Below are 17,214 nucleotides of genomic sequence, written 5' to 3' on the forward strand. Positions count from 1 at the left end.
TCGTTTCCTTGTGTTATCCTCATGTCCTCATGACAACCCTGTGCAGTGTGCCAAACAGGTAACCCTCTTCCTATAAAAGGGAAAACCAAAACTGGCTAGCCCGTCAGAAGCAGAACCAGCGTCTTCTGACTTCTTAGTGCTCTCCCCAGAATGTCTTGCTACTAGGAGTCATGACCGACACTATTTAACAGTACCTGCCTTTTCCATGAATGGATAAAACTGATTTTGTCCACAGAGCCATGGGGGTGTTGATGTCCAAGCGGCAGACAGTAGAGCAGGTGCAGAAGGTGAGCCTGGCTGTGTCAGCCTTCAAGGATGGGCTACGGGACAGGCCTTCCATTAGACGTGGGGGTGAGCTACCAGGGTCCCGCCGTGGCACTGTGGAGGGCTCTGTTCAGGAAGTACAGGAGGAGAAGGAAGCAGAGGCCGCCGCCGTGGTCCAGGAAGAGAGCAGTATCAACCGCGCAGCCTGGGAGCGGCTCCGAGATGGCCGTGGAGTTGAGCCGGAGGAATTTGACAGGACCAGCCGATTCACGCCCCCTGCCTTCATCCGCCCCACCCGGAAGCTGGACGATGACAAACCTCCAGATATCTGCTTGGAGCCCCGGGAGTCTGTGAGTGTTATGTTAAGGCAGGATTTTCCTGTCTTAGCCTTTATAAGAATCAAAGAACGGGATTTTCTTTTAACACCGGATTTTCTTTTAGTCGATTCGGTGTAGGGGTGTAGCGGCAGCTGCTCTAGTCCGGAGGGATAGGGCGGGCAGCGGTGGGGTGAGGAGCAGGGCGGGCAGCGGCTAGAGGGGTGCAGCGCTTGGCTTGCCGGTGTTCCCGATGAGTTTACCCTTCAATTCCAAGCCTTTTCTCAATGGACTGATAGGAAAGCTGGGAATGGTGAAACTTAGTGGGGTGAAATGGTGAAAGTGGGGCATGGAGTACAAGGGCTACCTGGTCTCCGTTGATGGCTACATGAACATGCAGCTTGCAAATACAGAAGAATACATAGATGGGGCATTGTAAGGACATCTGGGTGAAGCTCTAATAAGGTGTAACAATGTCCTCTATATCAGAGGCGTTGAAGAGAAGGAGAAAGATGGGGAAATGAGAGAATAGCAGAATAGCATCTTGGGGGATACACACACACACACACACACATACAATAAAGATTTGGGTTTTTTTTTTTTTTAACTTGAAAAAAATAAAGAATCAAAGGACAGGACAGATAGGGAAAGCTAGGTGTGGTTGAAGTGAGACTCAGCACCAGAAGATGGAGTGGAGTTGGGAACAGTCCTTTTTCCCACAAGACAGGTTTAGATGTGTCTCAGTGTGGGTTGCTTGACTTACATGTTCAAGTCCCTGCATTCTGTCCCCAGTACCACAAAGGAAAACAATAGTTCATGTGAATAAAAATACTAGCTATATCTTGGCTTAGTCATGGAGAAGAGCTTGAGCTTTTCCCGTGGTAAGGAATGGTGGGGGTGGCAGTCCTAGTGCTCACCCTGTCATCTTTGGATTCTCACCCACAGAGGGCACTAACCCTTGGAGGGGACATTTGGGAAACTGAGAAGGGGGAATGTGGCTGGGGGTTCCTACTGGTGTGTGGTGTCGAGCGAGCTAGGGGTGTTATATGTCCTATGATGCTTGGGCGATCACTCACACAGATTATCCTCTATAAAACACTAATAGAATCCCTGTTCAGAATCAGTAATGGATCCCTAATCAGCTTCCTAGTGCTTGTCCGCCGGAAGAACGCTCACACCTGAACGGTGGCCCTAGAGACCCGTGGGTGATGGGTGACCCATGCCATGCAGCAGCTGTGGAATCTCGCTATCTGTACTTTCAAACCCTTCTCGTTCCTGCAAGGTTGCCAACGATGAGATGTGTGACATCTGTGAAGTCTGGACCGCCGAGAGCCTCTTCCCATGCAGAATTTGCACCAGGGTTTTCCACGATGGTTGCCTGCGTCGCATGGGTTACCTCCAAGGGGACAGTGCAGTGGAGGTGACTGAGATGGCCCATACAGAGACAGGCTGGAGCTGCTACTACTGTGTGAGTCTGGACTGCCAGACAGGGGGAACCCTCGGCATTCTCCCCAGAGGCCTAGTCTTAAAAATAACCGTCTCTGAGCAGCGACCTAAGGGGCTTCTCTAATGGTGTGTGCAAGGGTCCTGGAGCTAGGAAATCAGTCTTGGTTGTGAGGTGCACTGTGTGGCACTTAAAAAAAAATACGCCAATCGCAAGCCCACTGGTCACACACCAGACCTTGCCAAGTATGTTCCAGAGGGAGAAAACCGCCCTCAGTTAAGAATAAGAAAAAGAACAGGCCTAACCAATCAAAAGTAACCCTGCATAGGGCAGTGCTCTCTTGAAAGTCTATGGCTGTCATGTGCCGTGAGACTCACCTGAGAGACCGACCCGGCATCCTGAACAGCTTGCTTCCCGCAGAGGGAGATTCTGTTACAGGAAAATACTTAGTCCTGCGGTCCTCACTTGGCCTGCAGCCTGTTAGAAGCCTCTGTTCTTCATCTCTGAAGTGATCATTGCGTGAATTAAAGAGCAACACTGCATTGATTCAGAACTCTCTCTATATATATAAAACTATATATAAATGCCTTCCAACTTCTAATGGCAGAAAGAGTCTAAGGTTTCTGCTGAAAGCCAGATTCGTAGCCATTTATCATCATGCCTGGGCGGAATCCCGGCCTGTCCTGCCTGCTGTGCGGATGTCTTTCCTGCCCTCTGGTCCCGTGTAAGGAGCAGCTGGCGACTGTCTTCCTCCACTGTCTGCAGAAAGCAGATATGTGCTACTTTCTGACTCTCCATCCACGGCTAATCCCCAAGAATGAAGTCTACAAGTTACTTCCAGTTGCTGAAATACCTTCCCTGTAGAATATACCACACCAGACTCTGCTCTACCATCTTCCTCTCCCCTTCTGCCCCAATCTACACACACACACACACACACACACAAATGCACGTGCACACATATGCATGCATGCATGCACACAGCTACACACACACACACACACACACACACACACACACACACACGCACGCACGCACGCACGCACACGCACACGCACACACACAGGCACGCGCACGCGCACACAGCCACCCGAACACCAGCCTTTCCACTTCAGCAGCCCCGCTTGCCAATGTGCTGCCGGCATGAGCCGGGGTCAACCAGGTCCCTTCGCTGTCTCCCGGGACCCTCTGCTTCCTTCCCATCTCTGCCAGGGTCCAGCTGCCTCCACCACCTCCATGGGCCTGTCGCACACCCTTCCTCCAAGTTCCTCCCTTCTTTTTCCTTCCACTCATAATCATACTTCTTAAGGGCATTTCACTGTCTCCTGACTTCTCCGCCCTCCAATGTGACCTCCGCCTTCAGCACTTTGTTGAGTTGGCTTGTGTTGAGGTCATCAAAGATCTTCTGTTTCTCACGCATCTTCTTAGTCAGCCTTTTTGAACAAAATAGTCAACATTTCCTTATTTCCTCCTCTTTCTTCTGGTAGTTAGGTATTTTCTAGAATTTATACAATATGTGCAAAGTAGAGAAAATGTTTCCGAATAAAAACTCCCCCGATGCATGTGCATGTCTGACCCATGCATCCGGCCCCACCCGCTGCACCAGGCTGCAGTCTTGCTTGGGACCCAGTACTCCGTCTCTTCCAGCCTTCCCTGACCATTACTTCTGCGAACCCGTGGTTTGTTCCAGTTCTAAATGCGATATTCCTCACAGCCCACTATCTAAATATTAACAATGCCATAGCTGGGCCCAGACTTAAATTTCCTGTCTCAGAGGCTTCTCCGTCCTGATGCCTCACCAGTACTTCATGCTCAGAATGTCCCGAAATGAACTGATTTCTCTGCCTAAACCTGCTCTTCCCCCACTCCTTGCTTCTGTGAGCAGTAATATCACTCACCAGTTTGCCAGTCCCCACGTTTCCGGTACCCCCATCCCTCCCCGCCTGTAAGTCAGCAGGTGCAGATGACCTCTGACATCTCCGGCCTCTTCCCCTTCCCTGTTCCCTGGTTTAGCCACTCGGTTTTTCTTACCTGTGCCGCTGTCCAGCACCTGGTGGCTCTCCCTACCACCAGAGTTTGCTCTTCTAATCCATTTTCCCTCAGAAGTCAGAGATCTGACCATGACAACTGCCCTCTCCCTACCCCCTGTCCTTAAAAGAAAGGCCTGAGGGTGGGAGAACAGGGGGAGGGAAGGGGGCTTATGGGACTTTCGGGGAGTCGGGGGCTAGAAAAGGGGAAATCATTTGAAATGTAAATAAAAAATATATCGAATTAAAAAAAAAGGCCTGAGTTACGGGGCTCCGTCAGGGCCGTCTGAGGAGCTTCACAGGTCTTCATTTCTAGTTCTCCTTGGTTCCCTTCACACGCACACGCAGCAGGCACACCGAGTACCAAGTATCACAGTGCTGTGCCCACTGCATGTGCACGGCCCACACCGGGCGCTCGATGGGTGTTCCATGACAGAATCACAGGATTGCTTGTGAAACTCACGAGGTGTCTGAGTCTGCTCTTGGCTGCTATTTTAGGAGGAAAGTTAACTAATCATTACAAAGGACCTTCGATAGTAATGCTAACAAAATAAGACCTCAGTGCTTTTTAGTAATTAAACTTCTATGACACTATAAAATTTCGCTTTGTTTAAGGACATTTCAAAACCAGTCTTGAATCATTTAAAGTGTGAACAACCCACTAGAAGCAGGGCTATTTGTTTTTTATAACTAAGATGTGTTGTAAACCAGGCCGCAAAGCCATTGCACATAAAGTAAATACATGTTGAGGGTCTGAGGGGTAGAGCTAGGACCTACAGCCGAGTTCCTGTCCGGCGCTACACCCACAGCAGCTTTGGGTGTTGCTTCTGTGGCATCCCTAGGTCAGCTCACAGGCTAACTTGAAAGCAGTTATTGAATGAAGAGACTGGGTCAAAGCCAGGATATCTAGATTCTGGGGGTGGGGAGTGGGGATTCAAACTCAGAGTCACTCAGCTCCGAGCAGATCTTCCCTCTTCCCGCAGCCCCAGTCTCCTTGACAGTGGCTGGGTAGTTGAGATCGGCGGATTTTACCTCATCTCTGGTGGAGAGGCTGTTTCCATCCCTCTCAACCCTTAGCTTTTCCACCCTGTGTGGCCACCAACTAACTCCACTTTTACTTTCTTTTAGGACAACCTTAACCTGCTGCTTACTGAGGAGGAGATGTACAGTCTCACAGAGACCTTTCAGCGCTGCAAGGTCATCCCTGGTAAGCGGGCTGGTGCTGCTGAGGGGGACCAAACACATCCCTTTATCCATCCTGGGATGGACGGTGGGGTTTGGAGAGTAAGGGTGAACAGCACCCACTTCCACCTCAGCTCCCCGAGCTCCTCTGACCATGGGAGCTGGGGCTGAGGGGTCCTGGGGTGCCCTGGAGGCCAGTGAAGCGTCCAAGGCTGAGGAAGGTGGCCATGGCCAGCAAGGGTGCCTCCCACAGATTGCTCCCTGACCCTGGAGGACTTTGTGCGCTACCGCCACCAAGCAGCCAAGCGAGGGGAGAGCAGCAGGGCCCTGACGGATGAGCAAGAGGAGCAGGCGGCCCGCCAGTTCGCAGCCCTGGACCCTGAGCACCGGGGCCATGTGGAGTGGCCCGACTTCTTGTCCCACGAATCCCTTTTGCTGCTGCAGCAGCTGCGTCCCCAGGTGAGGAGCGGCAGTAGTGAATGCCCATGGGTGACAGAGGCCTAAGGTGCATGCTGGGCGTGTGAGGGAGCATTGGGAACTGTCTGAGCGAGAGTGTGTATCAGGAAAGGGTTCCGGGACCATCCGGTGACAGATGACCAGTAACCGGGGCTGAGGAAACTGCTTAAGACGACTAGCTTGTTCCAGACTCCTCTAAAAATGCCAGGCTATAAAAGAGGCTCTGGGAACTTCTCAGGAGAGCAGCAAAGGTTAGGTAATGGAAGTGCAATTCTCTGTGGTTTTCAAGGTATTTTTACCTTCAGGACCTTAACTTATCTCTTCTTTCCCAGAACTCTCTATTGAGGCTTCTCACCGTCAAGGAGAGGGAGCGAGCCCGAGCCACCTTCCTGGCACGGGGCAGAGGGAGCACCATCAGTGAGGCGGAGTGCCACCAGGCCCGGCACTCTTGGTTCTGCAAACGCCTTACAGAGGTTCCTTCCTGCAGTGTCAGGTCTGCGCCTCACCAGGCCCCCCTGCCTAGTCCCCCCCCCTTCTTAGCCCATCTCTTCCTCCTTCTACCTGGAGGTGCTTGCTGTAGCATGTGCTTCTTTTCCGTCCTATTGGCAGAAGATCTGCCCGTGAACTAGGCAGAGGACAAGCGATCCTACCGGCAGTCTGTGGGACTGCCTCTGTCCTAAATTCTCTGCTGCCCCATCTCAGAAAGACTGAGCAAGTGTGGCTAGGTCTGTGGGTTCACCAGAGTCTGGGAGGATTGGGCCTGTTGCTGTCCCCTGCTGACCTCATGCTCTTGTGCCTGGCAGCATCAGCCACGTGGGTCCTATAGCAGACAGCAGCCCAGCGGCCAGCAGTAGCAAGAGTCAGGAGAAGGCCCTGCTGCCCCCTGAGCAGGAGTCCAGGTGAGCTGAACCCCTTCTTCGCTGTCTGTAGCTTCCACTACCGTAACACCCACGTAAAGCCATTACTACTTCTACCCCAGAATAGCAAATGCTCACCCTAGAAACCAGGCTCCAAAAGGACACATTTGACCCCAGGTCTCCAGGGCAGAACAACGGATCTGCTAGCTTTGTCGCAGAGCCAGCCCTGACCATGTCAGTCACGAGGCAAGGCCCCCCTGAGTTCTGTCCAGTCCAAGGCAAACTGCCGCTGGGATTGGGCCTTCTGGGCCTTCAGGATCTGCGCCCCACCTTGCAAATCTGTTCTCTCCCTCTACAGATTTGTGGATTGGCCCACCTTCCTAAGAGAGAATGTCATCTACATCTTGGCCGCTCGTCCTAACAGCGGCGCGATCCACCTGAAGCCCCCAGGATAGGTGGGACAGAGAAGCTCTGTTCCGGGACGGTGGCTTCCTCTCTCTCCTTTCCTTTCTTTTCCCTTTACCGACCTCTGGCACCGAGACTCGTGGGAATGGGACACTGCCGACATCTTAATTTGTCCTTAAGCTTCATGGCACCGAAGCCGCCGGTTCCCTCACAACAGAGGCAGGATGTGAATTGCCACACTGAGACGGCCTGAGAACTGAGAGCTGTGGCGTCTGTCACCTGCTAGGGACCACCTCCTGCCCTCTCATCATAAAACTACCTGCCACCTCATGCATACATGTGTGCACACGCATATTCAGCTACACACATGCCTAGATATCCATGCCTTCACACTCCTGGTTCTTTCTTCCATGAAAAAGGACCAAAATCCCTTTGTTGAGCCCCACCCCCACCCCGGTTTAGATCACAGGGTCTCTCCTCACTCTTCATTGGCCAGTTCTGATTCCCAAGAGAAAGGGGACAGATTAAACTCACTTCCCTCCTGGAGATGCTGAGAGGCCCCTGCCCACGTGGACACCCCCTTCGGTGATGACCACTGCTATTCCTAAGTGTCTGTATGTCCCTCGGGTGTGTCGTGGTGGGAGAACAGTTCAAAGCCATCCCGAAGTTTGTGTTTAAATCCTAATTCCTCATGATAGAGAAGGAAACTAACTGTGGGTTTCTGCCCGGACAAAGTGGAGACCGTCTCTCCCAGAGACCCAGAATTCTAGGAACTTTTCAACCAGGTCCCCCAACTTCACAAGTCCTTAGCAGAACAGGAAAACTAAGATGAGACCCCTGGTCCCTATTCTTCAAATGGTCCAAAGCTCTAGGGACCCAAAGGAACAGATATACTGGCAGGAACCACTGTGTGTGAGATGCGTTAGCCTAAGTGGCGGCCCCGGAGGCGATGAGGATGCGGAAGCAAGCTCGGGCTTTTCCTCCTCTCCAGCTCCGCTGGACCAGCCATAGAACTGTGGCATCACACGGAGGGCGGGCAAGCCCCTTATATAGCCTGAAGGAGCTCTGCAGAACACCTGAGCAGTTGTGCTTTTTAAGAAGAGACAACCAAGGCGTGTGGAGATTTGCATCTCAACTGTGCAGAAGTCCTAGTCGGCGTCAGAAGGGGACAGTGTGTTCCTCTGTCATCGCCCCAGTCGCTGCTCCTCCCTGCTGCTCACTCTGTGTCTTCCCCTCTGCGCTCAGAGATGGAGCCTGAGAGGACCTTGTGGGCAGGCGGAGGAAGCCGGGGTGGAACAGGCTCAGCCGCCAAGCCTTGCTCAAGCCCACCGCCCAGTTCTGGAGCTCTCAAGTCAGTTCAGGTGTGGGTCAGCCCTGAGACCCAGGGATCCAGATTCTGGATTTCTATTTTCAACCAGATGACTTAGGCATGGCCAGTTCTGACAACGAGCTCTGCAAGAGAGAATTGAGCCAAGTCCTGCAGAAGCTGGAATTGTCTCCACCGCTGAAAGCGCTTGTGCTAAAGTGGATGGTCTCAGGAGAAGGAGCTCTCTGCTCAGTGTCGAGAGGCTCAGATGCCACAGGCATCTGCAGCCAAGCCTCGCTAAGAGCCCTGTGCGCTCTCTTTCTGTAGGAGCTGCCTAACCTAGAAGCAGGCCAGTGTACTGCTGGAGACGGATTATTTAGGACCAAAATGAGACAGGAGATAGATGTGGGTTCATTTTGAAATCCACAGCTTTTAAAAACTGTTACTCAGAGCTGGGCATAGTGGCACACACCCTTACTTGAGGGACCGAGGCAGGGGGCTCTCTATGAGTTGAAGGCCAGACTAGTCTAAATAGCAAGTTCTAGGCCAGCCATGATTACACAAGTGAGACTTGGTCTCAAAAACAACAATGAAAACGATCCGGCCATGTTCCCAAGACCCATCAGTAAGATGGCCCATTGTTGAATAGAGTTGGGAACAAAGCACAGACCTGCTGGGCTCAAGGACTGCATCCGAAGCAGCCAGCCCTGGGGTTTTCCATTGAGAAGATTAAAGCGTGTTAAATTCAGGGGCTCCAGCTCGCTCTCCGGATGAGTCATCCCTCTTTCCCTGTGGCTGTGGGCTGCCGAGCCGCACGAGGCACTTTGAACAGAGGCAATTCATCTCTGGGCTTTGGGAATTGGACAGTGATTTTTCTGCCACTCCCCAGCTGTGGACACTAGGAGTCCATCTCTTGCCCCATGGTCCTTTCCAGACCAAGATGATGCTTGCTGCTTGGAAGCAGCTGTTTCTTGTTGCTGTACAGTTGAATGACAGAAGCCCACAGGTTGAATCAGACCCCGGCAGAGCGAGCCCCACAGCGCATCCTCCACAGGACCAGGCCTATCTAGGACCTCTTCTCCATAAGCATCCAGTGTTGTTCCAAAGGGAGGGCCCATTGCTCCCTAGTCCGTTGTTAACAGAAGCCAGCCCCAACCCTGTGTCCATAATCTCTTTGATGTGGCCTCCCCGGATCCCCCTGCAGTGTTTATAGAGGTACATGCTCACCAACCTAGTAGGACTCATTACCTTTCCAAGCCTTTCTATCACTGTGACTGTCTGAAATCCTGTCAAGTGCAAAGATTAATGTCTGGCTCTGATGAAGGTATGAGAAATCTGTCAGTCTTTCCCATCCTGGCTGCCAAACGTTAAGATCAATGCTTTTCTCAACTCTGTCCATCCCGAGCTCCAACCGAGGAGCCCCTTGGGTTGCATATGAGCTTCTCTGAGGCCCACCTTCCCCAGGCCTGGTTTCCATCCAGAAGTTCTCATCCCTATATTCAGATGAAATAGGGGGACATCAGGATGCCACTGCAGAGCTGCAGGGACAGAGCTGCTGAGCATGACTCAGCACTGCATGACCCCTCCAGGCCTGTCCCTTGGCCTCCCTTCCCTGAAGTCACCCTTCCCCAGCAAGACATTTGAGCAGTGGCCCCTATGGTATCCCAGGGATGAAGCAGTTTCCTTATTCCTAGGTACTGACTCAACTCAAGTGCTCTTCCTTTGAGGAAAGCTGCAGCAGAAGCCATGAATATGTTGCCTCTTTCTACCCCCAGCCCAAGCAGTGGGCTGGCGGGGTAAACACTTGCCTTTCTGTCCCTAGTGCTTCCCAAGGGAGGTCACCTGGACCTTGTTTAAGTGGCCAAGTCTTGGAGTTCCCCCGTTCCTATCACCAAAACAGGAAGCACAGAAGAAGTGGGCACTCCACTGGGAAGCGAGTGCCAGGGTGCCCCATGCCTTAGTCCAAAGCACAATAATCATTGCAGGCTTCCCGGCTTCCCAGAGCGCATAAATCAGTAAGGCTAAGAGAGGGGATCAGCAGAAACTGTCTAGTAGGGGCCATTCAGCCATGACTACCCAAGAACCAAAGGAAAGCAACCTGGAGGCACGAAACTTGAACTGGCAAAAGGCTCTGGTATTCCATGTCTCCTTCCAGCCAGCGGAGTAAAGACACACACACACACAGCTGTGAACTGCATATGTGTACAGAGAGACACAAGTCTATAGAGTCATTCATGGCCCAGAGCATGGAAAACAGGGGCAGGTCTTGTCTGGACTGATGATTAAGAGACCCACTTCCATTCTGGAAATCTATTCCTAGAACTCTATCACTAGGCAGCATCTTCATAGCACAAGCATCAAGAGTGCTCTTACACAAACCAAACAGCTACCACATTAGTAAGGCAATGTAACTTATGGGACCACCATTGTGCATGCCATCTGTTGTTGGTTGAAATGTCACTATGTGGCACATGACTATTCTGCACTTGGCACTAAAAGGCCAAACAACCTCGATGCCAAAATTTCAGAACATCCTTGCAACACCTGTAACGGTGGCCCCTTTCTAGCCTGCCATTTACAGTGCAGCCGAATCACCACGTCCTCCTAGCCATCTGGGTTTCCTTGGCTCACTATATCTCTCTTATCCTGGCTGCAGCCCAGACAAAGGAGCTCTTGGCTGGGCATGATGAGTATATGGCCTGGTCCCACAGCTCAGCCTGGGAATGTGGGGCAGCCAAGCATCCCGCCTGCTGTGGCTGGCCTTTTGCCACTGTGTGCCAACCTTGTAAAGAAAATGATAAGCTACAGAATTCCCACTAGACTAACACTAAAGAAAATTGCTTCCCTCTGGGCTGCATGCCCCAGGGGCCTGGAGCCTGGAGATACAGGTTAGATCTTATCTAGACAAATAATTAAGAAGTCCATTCCATTCTAGTTTGGAATAGAAAGGATTGTCCTTTCTATATCCATAATTAGCAAAGGCCTTCAAGTTTAGCCTCTGAGCATTAGGGCATATCCATGGTTTGTTTCTAGCCAAGCAGACTGGGAGGGAGGCTCTGAGAGCCCTTCTGTGACCGAGGGTCCCAGGCCCTCTGGCTCCTCGTGCCTGTCCCATGTACTCTTCTGCTGAAGGTAACTTGACAGTAATCAGAGGGGAGCGACCCCAGGTCCTGTCTTCCTGTCTGCAGCTGCATGACCCTCCCTGTAACTCAGCCTTCACAGTACTCCAAGCAGGGGCCCCCACGGATGGGCACTGCGGAAACCATAATAAACAGATTGTGACGTTGTCCTGCTGCTTGCTTCCTGCTGTGTTGGGGATCCTCCCATTTCTCTGACATGTCCCATCCATGGCCGATTCCTGGCCTGAGTATAAAATAGGGCACTGTAGCCTTCAGTCCATCTTCAGTGGCCATGTTCTTAGCAAGGTGTGTGCACGTATGAGCATGTGGTGCCTGTCAAAGCGCACTTCAAGGGACCTGTTACAGTGTAGTCTAGCACCTCCACTCCCGACTCCTCAAAACAGACAGAGAACTGGGCTTGTAGCCACATTACTGAAGCTTTCGCCATCGACACAACGTTTGCACCTCAGCTTCCATACGTCTTCCCACAGGGCAGAGAGTGTCCACCCCGCTCAGGAAGTTTGATGACATCACATGAGTTCCTTCTTTTCTCCAGACTCAGGGAAGCTGGGCATCAGGGTAGCAAAAGGCATAAAAACTAGATCCTGGGCCAGTAAGATGGCTTCAGAGGGCAAAGGCGCGTACCGTCAGGCCGATGACCTGCGTTCGATCCCCAGGTGGATGATGAGAACCAATTCCCATAAGTTGCCCTCTGATCTCCACGTGTGTCATAGCATGCGTACATACACAAAATAAAGATGGAATTAAAAAATTAAAATCCTGTATCTCTGTGAACAGCAAAGATTCCACTCAGCAATGCCAGCCAGAGACTTCCTCCCTCCTCGCCATTTCTCTCACCAGCTGCCACTTGTTCCCCACACGAACTTCCACGGGTGCGGCTCTGGCTCAAGGATGTTCCTCTGTCTTTTGAGAAAGTCATCCCCCAAAGAGAAACAGTACTACTCAATCCTCCAACCAAGTTAGAGCCAGTGTTCTCCCCCCCACACTCCCTTTTTCCCAGGGGTTCTCTGGATCCAGCCTTTGCACACCTATTTCCTCATCTGTAAAAATCTAGAACACAGTCCCTGTCATGGCTGCCTTTTAAAGTGATAGAAAAGCAAAAACAAAAACAGAATGAGTTTGGTAAGAGGAAAGCGCTTTAGATGTGCAAGGCGCCGCACGTCTAAAGCGGAACAGTGCACAGCTAGGATTCCGGTCCCTCTGAAGCTGGGTTCCATCTCCCACCCCTGTGCAGTCCCAGGCAGAGCTGGAGGTACGGCCAGTGGCCTCTGTCCACAGTGCTGAAGTCACACAGCCCGCTACAGAGCGGCTGGCCTCTGTTCCCACTTTAAGTAAACATCAAATGCAGAGGTTTCCAAGCTCAAAGACTGCCCCCAAATTCAAAAAGGATCATCAAAATGTTTTTATTTAACTTATTTCAAGTTTTTTTTTTCCAAAACTGTAATAGAGCAGAGATGAATCATCACCTCAGGATAAAATAGCTTGCGGCTTTAACTTGGTCTGAGTGATCTATCTATGAGTTAGCTATCAAAAAAGAAAAATTTTAAAAAACCTAAAGCAACCTGAAGCTACATGGAAAAGGGCGGCAAGGCATCCTGTTTAATCCTGCCAGCCCTCCAGGAAAAGGCCAATCAGAGTCAGGAGCACAGACCGGAAGCCTGGAATGGCTGGAATCAAACAAGGCAGGTGAGGAAGCTGTAAAGGCATGGATCCTGGGGGGGTGGGGGGCATGGCCGGTGCAGAAGGCTGACATTTGGCAATAGGGCCTATAAAGCTGAAGAGGTCCCTAAAAGAGAGCTCAGGTGAAGGGTGAGCATTGTGAGGATACAATGTTCTTCTCAATAGACCTAAGGACAACTGAACACCAGGGAGGACAGTAACGCCACCAAAACCTTCAACACAGTGCTGAGTTTTGGAGTAAGATACCTTACCAGGTCCTCTTGACACCTGAGGTGCCAGTCAACTTTGAGCGCCTTCTTGTACCCTCCCAGCTTATCTGGAGATATATCTATAAGCTCAAGCAGTCACATAACTTTAAAGTTTAAGTATCACAAAGCCAAAAACTTCTTTAGTTCACTAAGAGGCTCACTTAATGACGCTTTCCTTGAGAGTCTTATGCTACACGCCCTCTGCTGGCCAGCCCTGAAACTGACATCTCCAGTCTAAAGTGGAAAAATAACTTTCAGACCCCTAAGGTCACTGTGAGCTTAGAAGCTTAAGGAGAGGCCAACAAGTACCAAGAAGAAGAATCGCTGGCCAATGCTCAGTCACTGAGAATAGGAAGTGAAGGTGACAGTGAGCTTAAGTGTCTAGCATTAAAATTAGGGCTCAGCTGTGTCTAGGAAATAAGCTGAGGCTGAGGATTGATTCAAGGGATTCCCATGGCCAAGATTATAACAAAGCTGGTATCTTAGGCAGATGGGTTTCAGTGTGGGACCAACCCTATGTCTCTATGTCAACACAAAGCACATATCAAATGATATGCTAAGAGTCTGACCACAAGGAGTCAGTCTGCATTCGCGCATCCTTCCTATGGCCAGGTGAAACACCGGGAGCGAGAACCCAGCCACTGGAGAACTCCAACCATGAACGCCACCCGGGGACCAGTGGGAGAGACGAGAGAACAAGGCAGCCTCTGCTTTCTTGGTAGCTGCTGGCTTTACAAATGGTAAAAGGCAGACTGGGGCGCCTCTTTTCTCCCCAGAAGGTGTCATAGTCCCAGCTTCATGTTAAAGCCTCCCCACACACCATACTGACACATACAAATCATGGGTTCAATTTGGGAAAAGGGGCAGCCCAAGAGCCAATGCTATCGCTACGCAGAGCTGGCAGCTGTGGGGGTAGTCTTCCTTGCCTCCAGGATTCTGTTTCCACTAGCAACAGGGCCTGGCATCCTCCCACACCCAGATCTTAGCAACCATGAGAGCCCCTGGCAACTGCTGCCATGGTGACAAGACAGGGAACTAGGAACAGGCCGAGGGGGGAAGCACTTCCTCTGGAGGATTTGGGATGTGTGCAAGATAGGGGCTCCCCCTCCCATACACAGTCTGTGAGGGAACATGTGCTCCTGCTTAAACACCTCCTCACTGGCACCCACCCCCACCCCCCTGCCCACAGGTTCCGGTTCCCTCAGGGTGAGGAAATGAGGGACACCTAGGGTTATGACGTCTCCATGAGGAGGGAGGGCAGGCGGGGGTGTCTGCAGCCAACACGATCACAGATGCGTACATACACTGGCAGAAATGGTGTCCATGGCCACATACTTCCCTCTCTCTTCATCATGGAGTCACATGCCTACACAGCCATTTATTTAATCATACCTGTGTGCTGACACAAAGCCACATACCTATATGTACCAAGTACAGAATCAGGCATACCAATGCTTATACAGATGCACACTTACAAATGGGCTCATGAGTCTAGCAATCCCCATCAGACACACACAGTTCTAGTTGCATTCACACACCCAGATAGCCCTGAACACACGGTAAGAGTCAATGTTACTTACATTAACTGCATGCCATGTTCGGAACTAAGACTATTACATGTGTCACCTTAATTAACCCCCACAAAAGCCTGGGAGCATCTACTGCTGCTTAGCCCATTTGCCCAGAACAAATGAGGCCAGTGCCCTTGAAAGGTCAACAGGCTGACCAGCTCCAGCACTCCTATTCTTCGTCTGTGCTGCCCTGTGTCCTCTGGTTCAGATGCCTTAGAAAGTAGGACAAGCGGGAACACTAGTGATCCAGGCAGACAATGAAGTGTGGTCACCACTCTCAAGGACATAAACCTCCAGGCCCTGAAGTCCAGTTTAGCATCCGCTGAGCCAGGTTTAGCTCTTGGCTAAACCCTCCTTCCGTGCTGGCGTGGTCAAGGCCGGGAGCAGCAAGAGGCAGGCCTAGAAGTAGGAAGAGACACAGTTGGGGCCCCTCACGTCAGGAGGAAGGACAGTGGCAGCCCCCAAATCCTCGGGGCCAGTGCCATTCCTGGACCGCCTCTTCCCAGGATACCCTGTCCACCCCACAACACTGTTCCACTCCCTCATCGCAGCCTCTCCCCTCCTCCTCCCTCTGCCTCATCTGATTTCTCTGTCCTGTCATTCTATTGCTCCTACAGTGTCCTCCCAGCGACCTCCCCTCCTTCTCACCTGCCCAGGTCCTCTTTGCCTCCCACCCCATCTTATGGTCCCCGATCTAGTTCCCATCCCATCTCCTTCAACCAGATGCCTGTCAGTCCTTATCCTGATGGCTCCACACCCCTTCCCACTCCTCTTTCACCCTAGTCCCCTTTCCTACTGTAAACTCAAATTCCTTTACCCTTGGAGTGCATGTGGAACAATGGGAAGAGAAGGGTTGTTAAGAATATGTAGAATCCCCCCCCCCTCAACCCCAAGACCAGTCTCCTGCTCTATTCTGGTGCCTAGGTACTCCAAGCCTCAGTTTACAGTTCCAACTGCTTAGCATGGCCTCATAGATATCTAAATCCGTCTCTGAGAACTGGCAAAGAATAAGGAGAGAGAATTTTCTCAGGCCTTTGTCACCAAATCTCCCAAGAACCCCCTCCCCCTCTTCACCCCCAGATTACCCCCTCCCACCCCCGCTCCCTCCAGCACAGATGGGCCTGGGAGACAGTAACGTGGGCGCCAGGCTCCGTGTCTGCTGGAGCGGCGGCTTCCGCTGGCGACCGCCTCCGCAGCCCCGCCTGCTCTGAGTATCGGGGACACTGGGGCTGAGATTTAATGATTTACTAGGGGGCTGGGGGGCCAGAGATGACAGTGTATGAGGGTGTTAAGAAAGAGGATCATGTAAAGCTGAGATAAAAGATTAAAGGGGAAACTGTGAGCTATGATATTGCAGACCATGGAAGCAGGGAGATGAATTAAGAATTAAGACAAAAGGGGGAGTAAGAAAGATACAGAACAGGACAGAAAATTGGGGTGAGGGAAGACCAGATATCACAGGGGGTAAGAAAAAGGACGAGGCGTGGGCATGGAGGAGAAGATGGAAGGTTAGTTTATTACACGTCTGAACTGGACACTGGGGACTCCACGTGGCTGCAAAGCCACTGCTGCTATAGGAGCTGGTGTGAAAGCACTGAAGATGGACAGAGACTCGTGAAGGTGTTACCAGTTACAAGCGCTGAGAGAAATCACAAGGGCATTTAGAATTCTTCTCAGGGCTACCGAGCTCTGTTTTGTGTTACAGTTAAACCATGTCAGGTCAATCCCAGGTCAAGACAAGGTAAAGCTAAACCAGGCCAGGTCAAGTTGGATCACAATTTGATAGAAGACGGGTAAGAAGGGGTGAGCTTTTGGCACTGGTCCAGAGACTGCATCTTTTAAGTACACTGTTTCTCTTGTCTCTCTGTCTATGTCTCTGTCCCCCTCCCCCCCCCCCTCTTTCGACTCGAAAGAATGCCTGGTGTCACCGACAACTGATGAATGTAGTTTGCCTAATAGGTTGTCTTTGAGGTTGCACTCGTTCCAGAAGGTTCTCCCTGTGCTCAAGCGGTGGCCAGAAGGTCTCATTTTCTCATACTAGAGACTGGACTAATATAGTTGCCCCCACTGGCTTGGGTCGAAATCACAGGGACCAGCCAATAAAATCAAAGGGCGCCTAGAGTTGCCTCCCTATGTCCTTTGCACCAATAACACGACGAGATGGAGAAGAGGTGTGGTTGATTGATCCCAGAGGGCACCAATCACACCCACACCAATCACTGCCCGGAATGTGTGCGCGTGTGGCCGGGTGACAGGGGCGGAGAAGAGGTGGCTATCACCCGGACGCTCGTTGAGAGGTATCCAATCACAGCAGAGTCTG

General features: G+C 51.5%; 1 protein-coding gene and 1 pseudogene across 1 annotated transcript; both read left to right on the forward strand.

The window, feature by feature from the left end:
- Positions 1 to 239: 239 nt before the first annotated feature.
- Positions 240 to 7,366, forward strand: Phf24 (PHD finger protein 24). Its single transcript, XM_052175461.1, has 7 exons — positions 240 to 614; positions 1,861 to 2,046; positions 5,178 to 5,256; positions 5,485 to 5,690; positions 6,020 to 6,180; positions 6,491 to 6,586; positions 6,903 to 7,366. Exons 1-7 carry the CDS (start codon positions 240 to 242, stop codon positions 6,997 to 6,999), a joined length of 1,200 nt encoding a protein of 399 aa, XP_052031421.1. The 3' UTR covers positions 7,000 to 7,366.
- Positions 832 to 1,110, forward strand: LOC127679872 (small nuclear ribonucleoprotein F-like; annotated as a pseudogene).
- Positions 7,367 to 17,214: the final 9,848 nt, after the last annotated feature.

The sequence above is a fragment of the Apodemus sylvaticus genome, chromosome 3, assembly GCF_947179515.1.
Source record: "Apodemus sylvaticus chromosome 3, mApoSyl1.1, whole genome shotgun sequence".
Taxonomy (NCBI): Eukaryota; Metazoa; Chordata; class Mammalia; order Rodentia; family Muridae; genus Apodemus; species Apodemus sylvaticus.

Bases quoted from the DNA above. Each gene is read 5' to 3' on its own strand.
- Phf24 (XM_052175461.1), top strand. From the start codon at position 240: ATGGGGGTGTTGATGTCCAAGCGGCAGACAGTAGAGCAGGTGCAGAAG. The intron at 615-1,860 runs GTGAGTGTTATG...CGTTCCTGCAAG, and splicing joins GCTTGGAGCCCCGGGAGTCT to GTTGCCAACGATGAGATGTG. The intron at 6,181-6,490 runs GTCTGCGCCTCA...TGTGCCTGGCAG, and splicing joins GTTCCTTCCTGCAGTGTCAG to CATCAGCCACGTGGGTCCTA.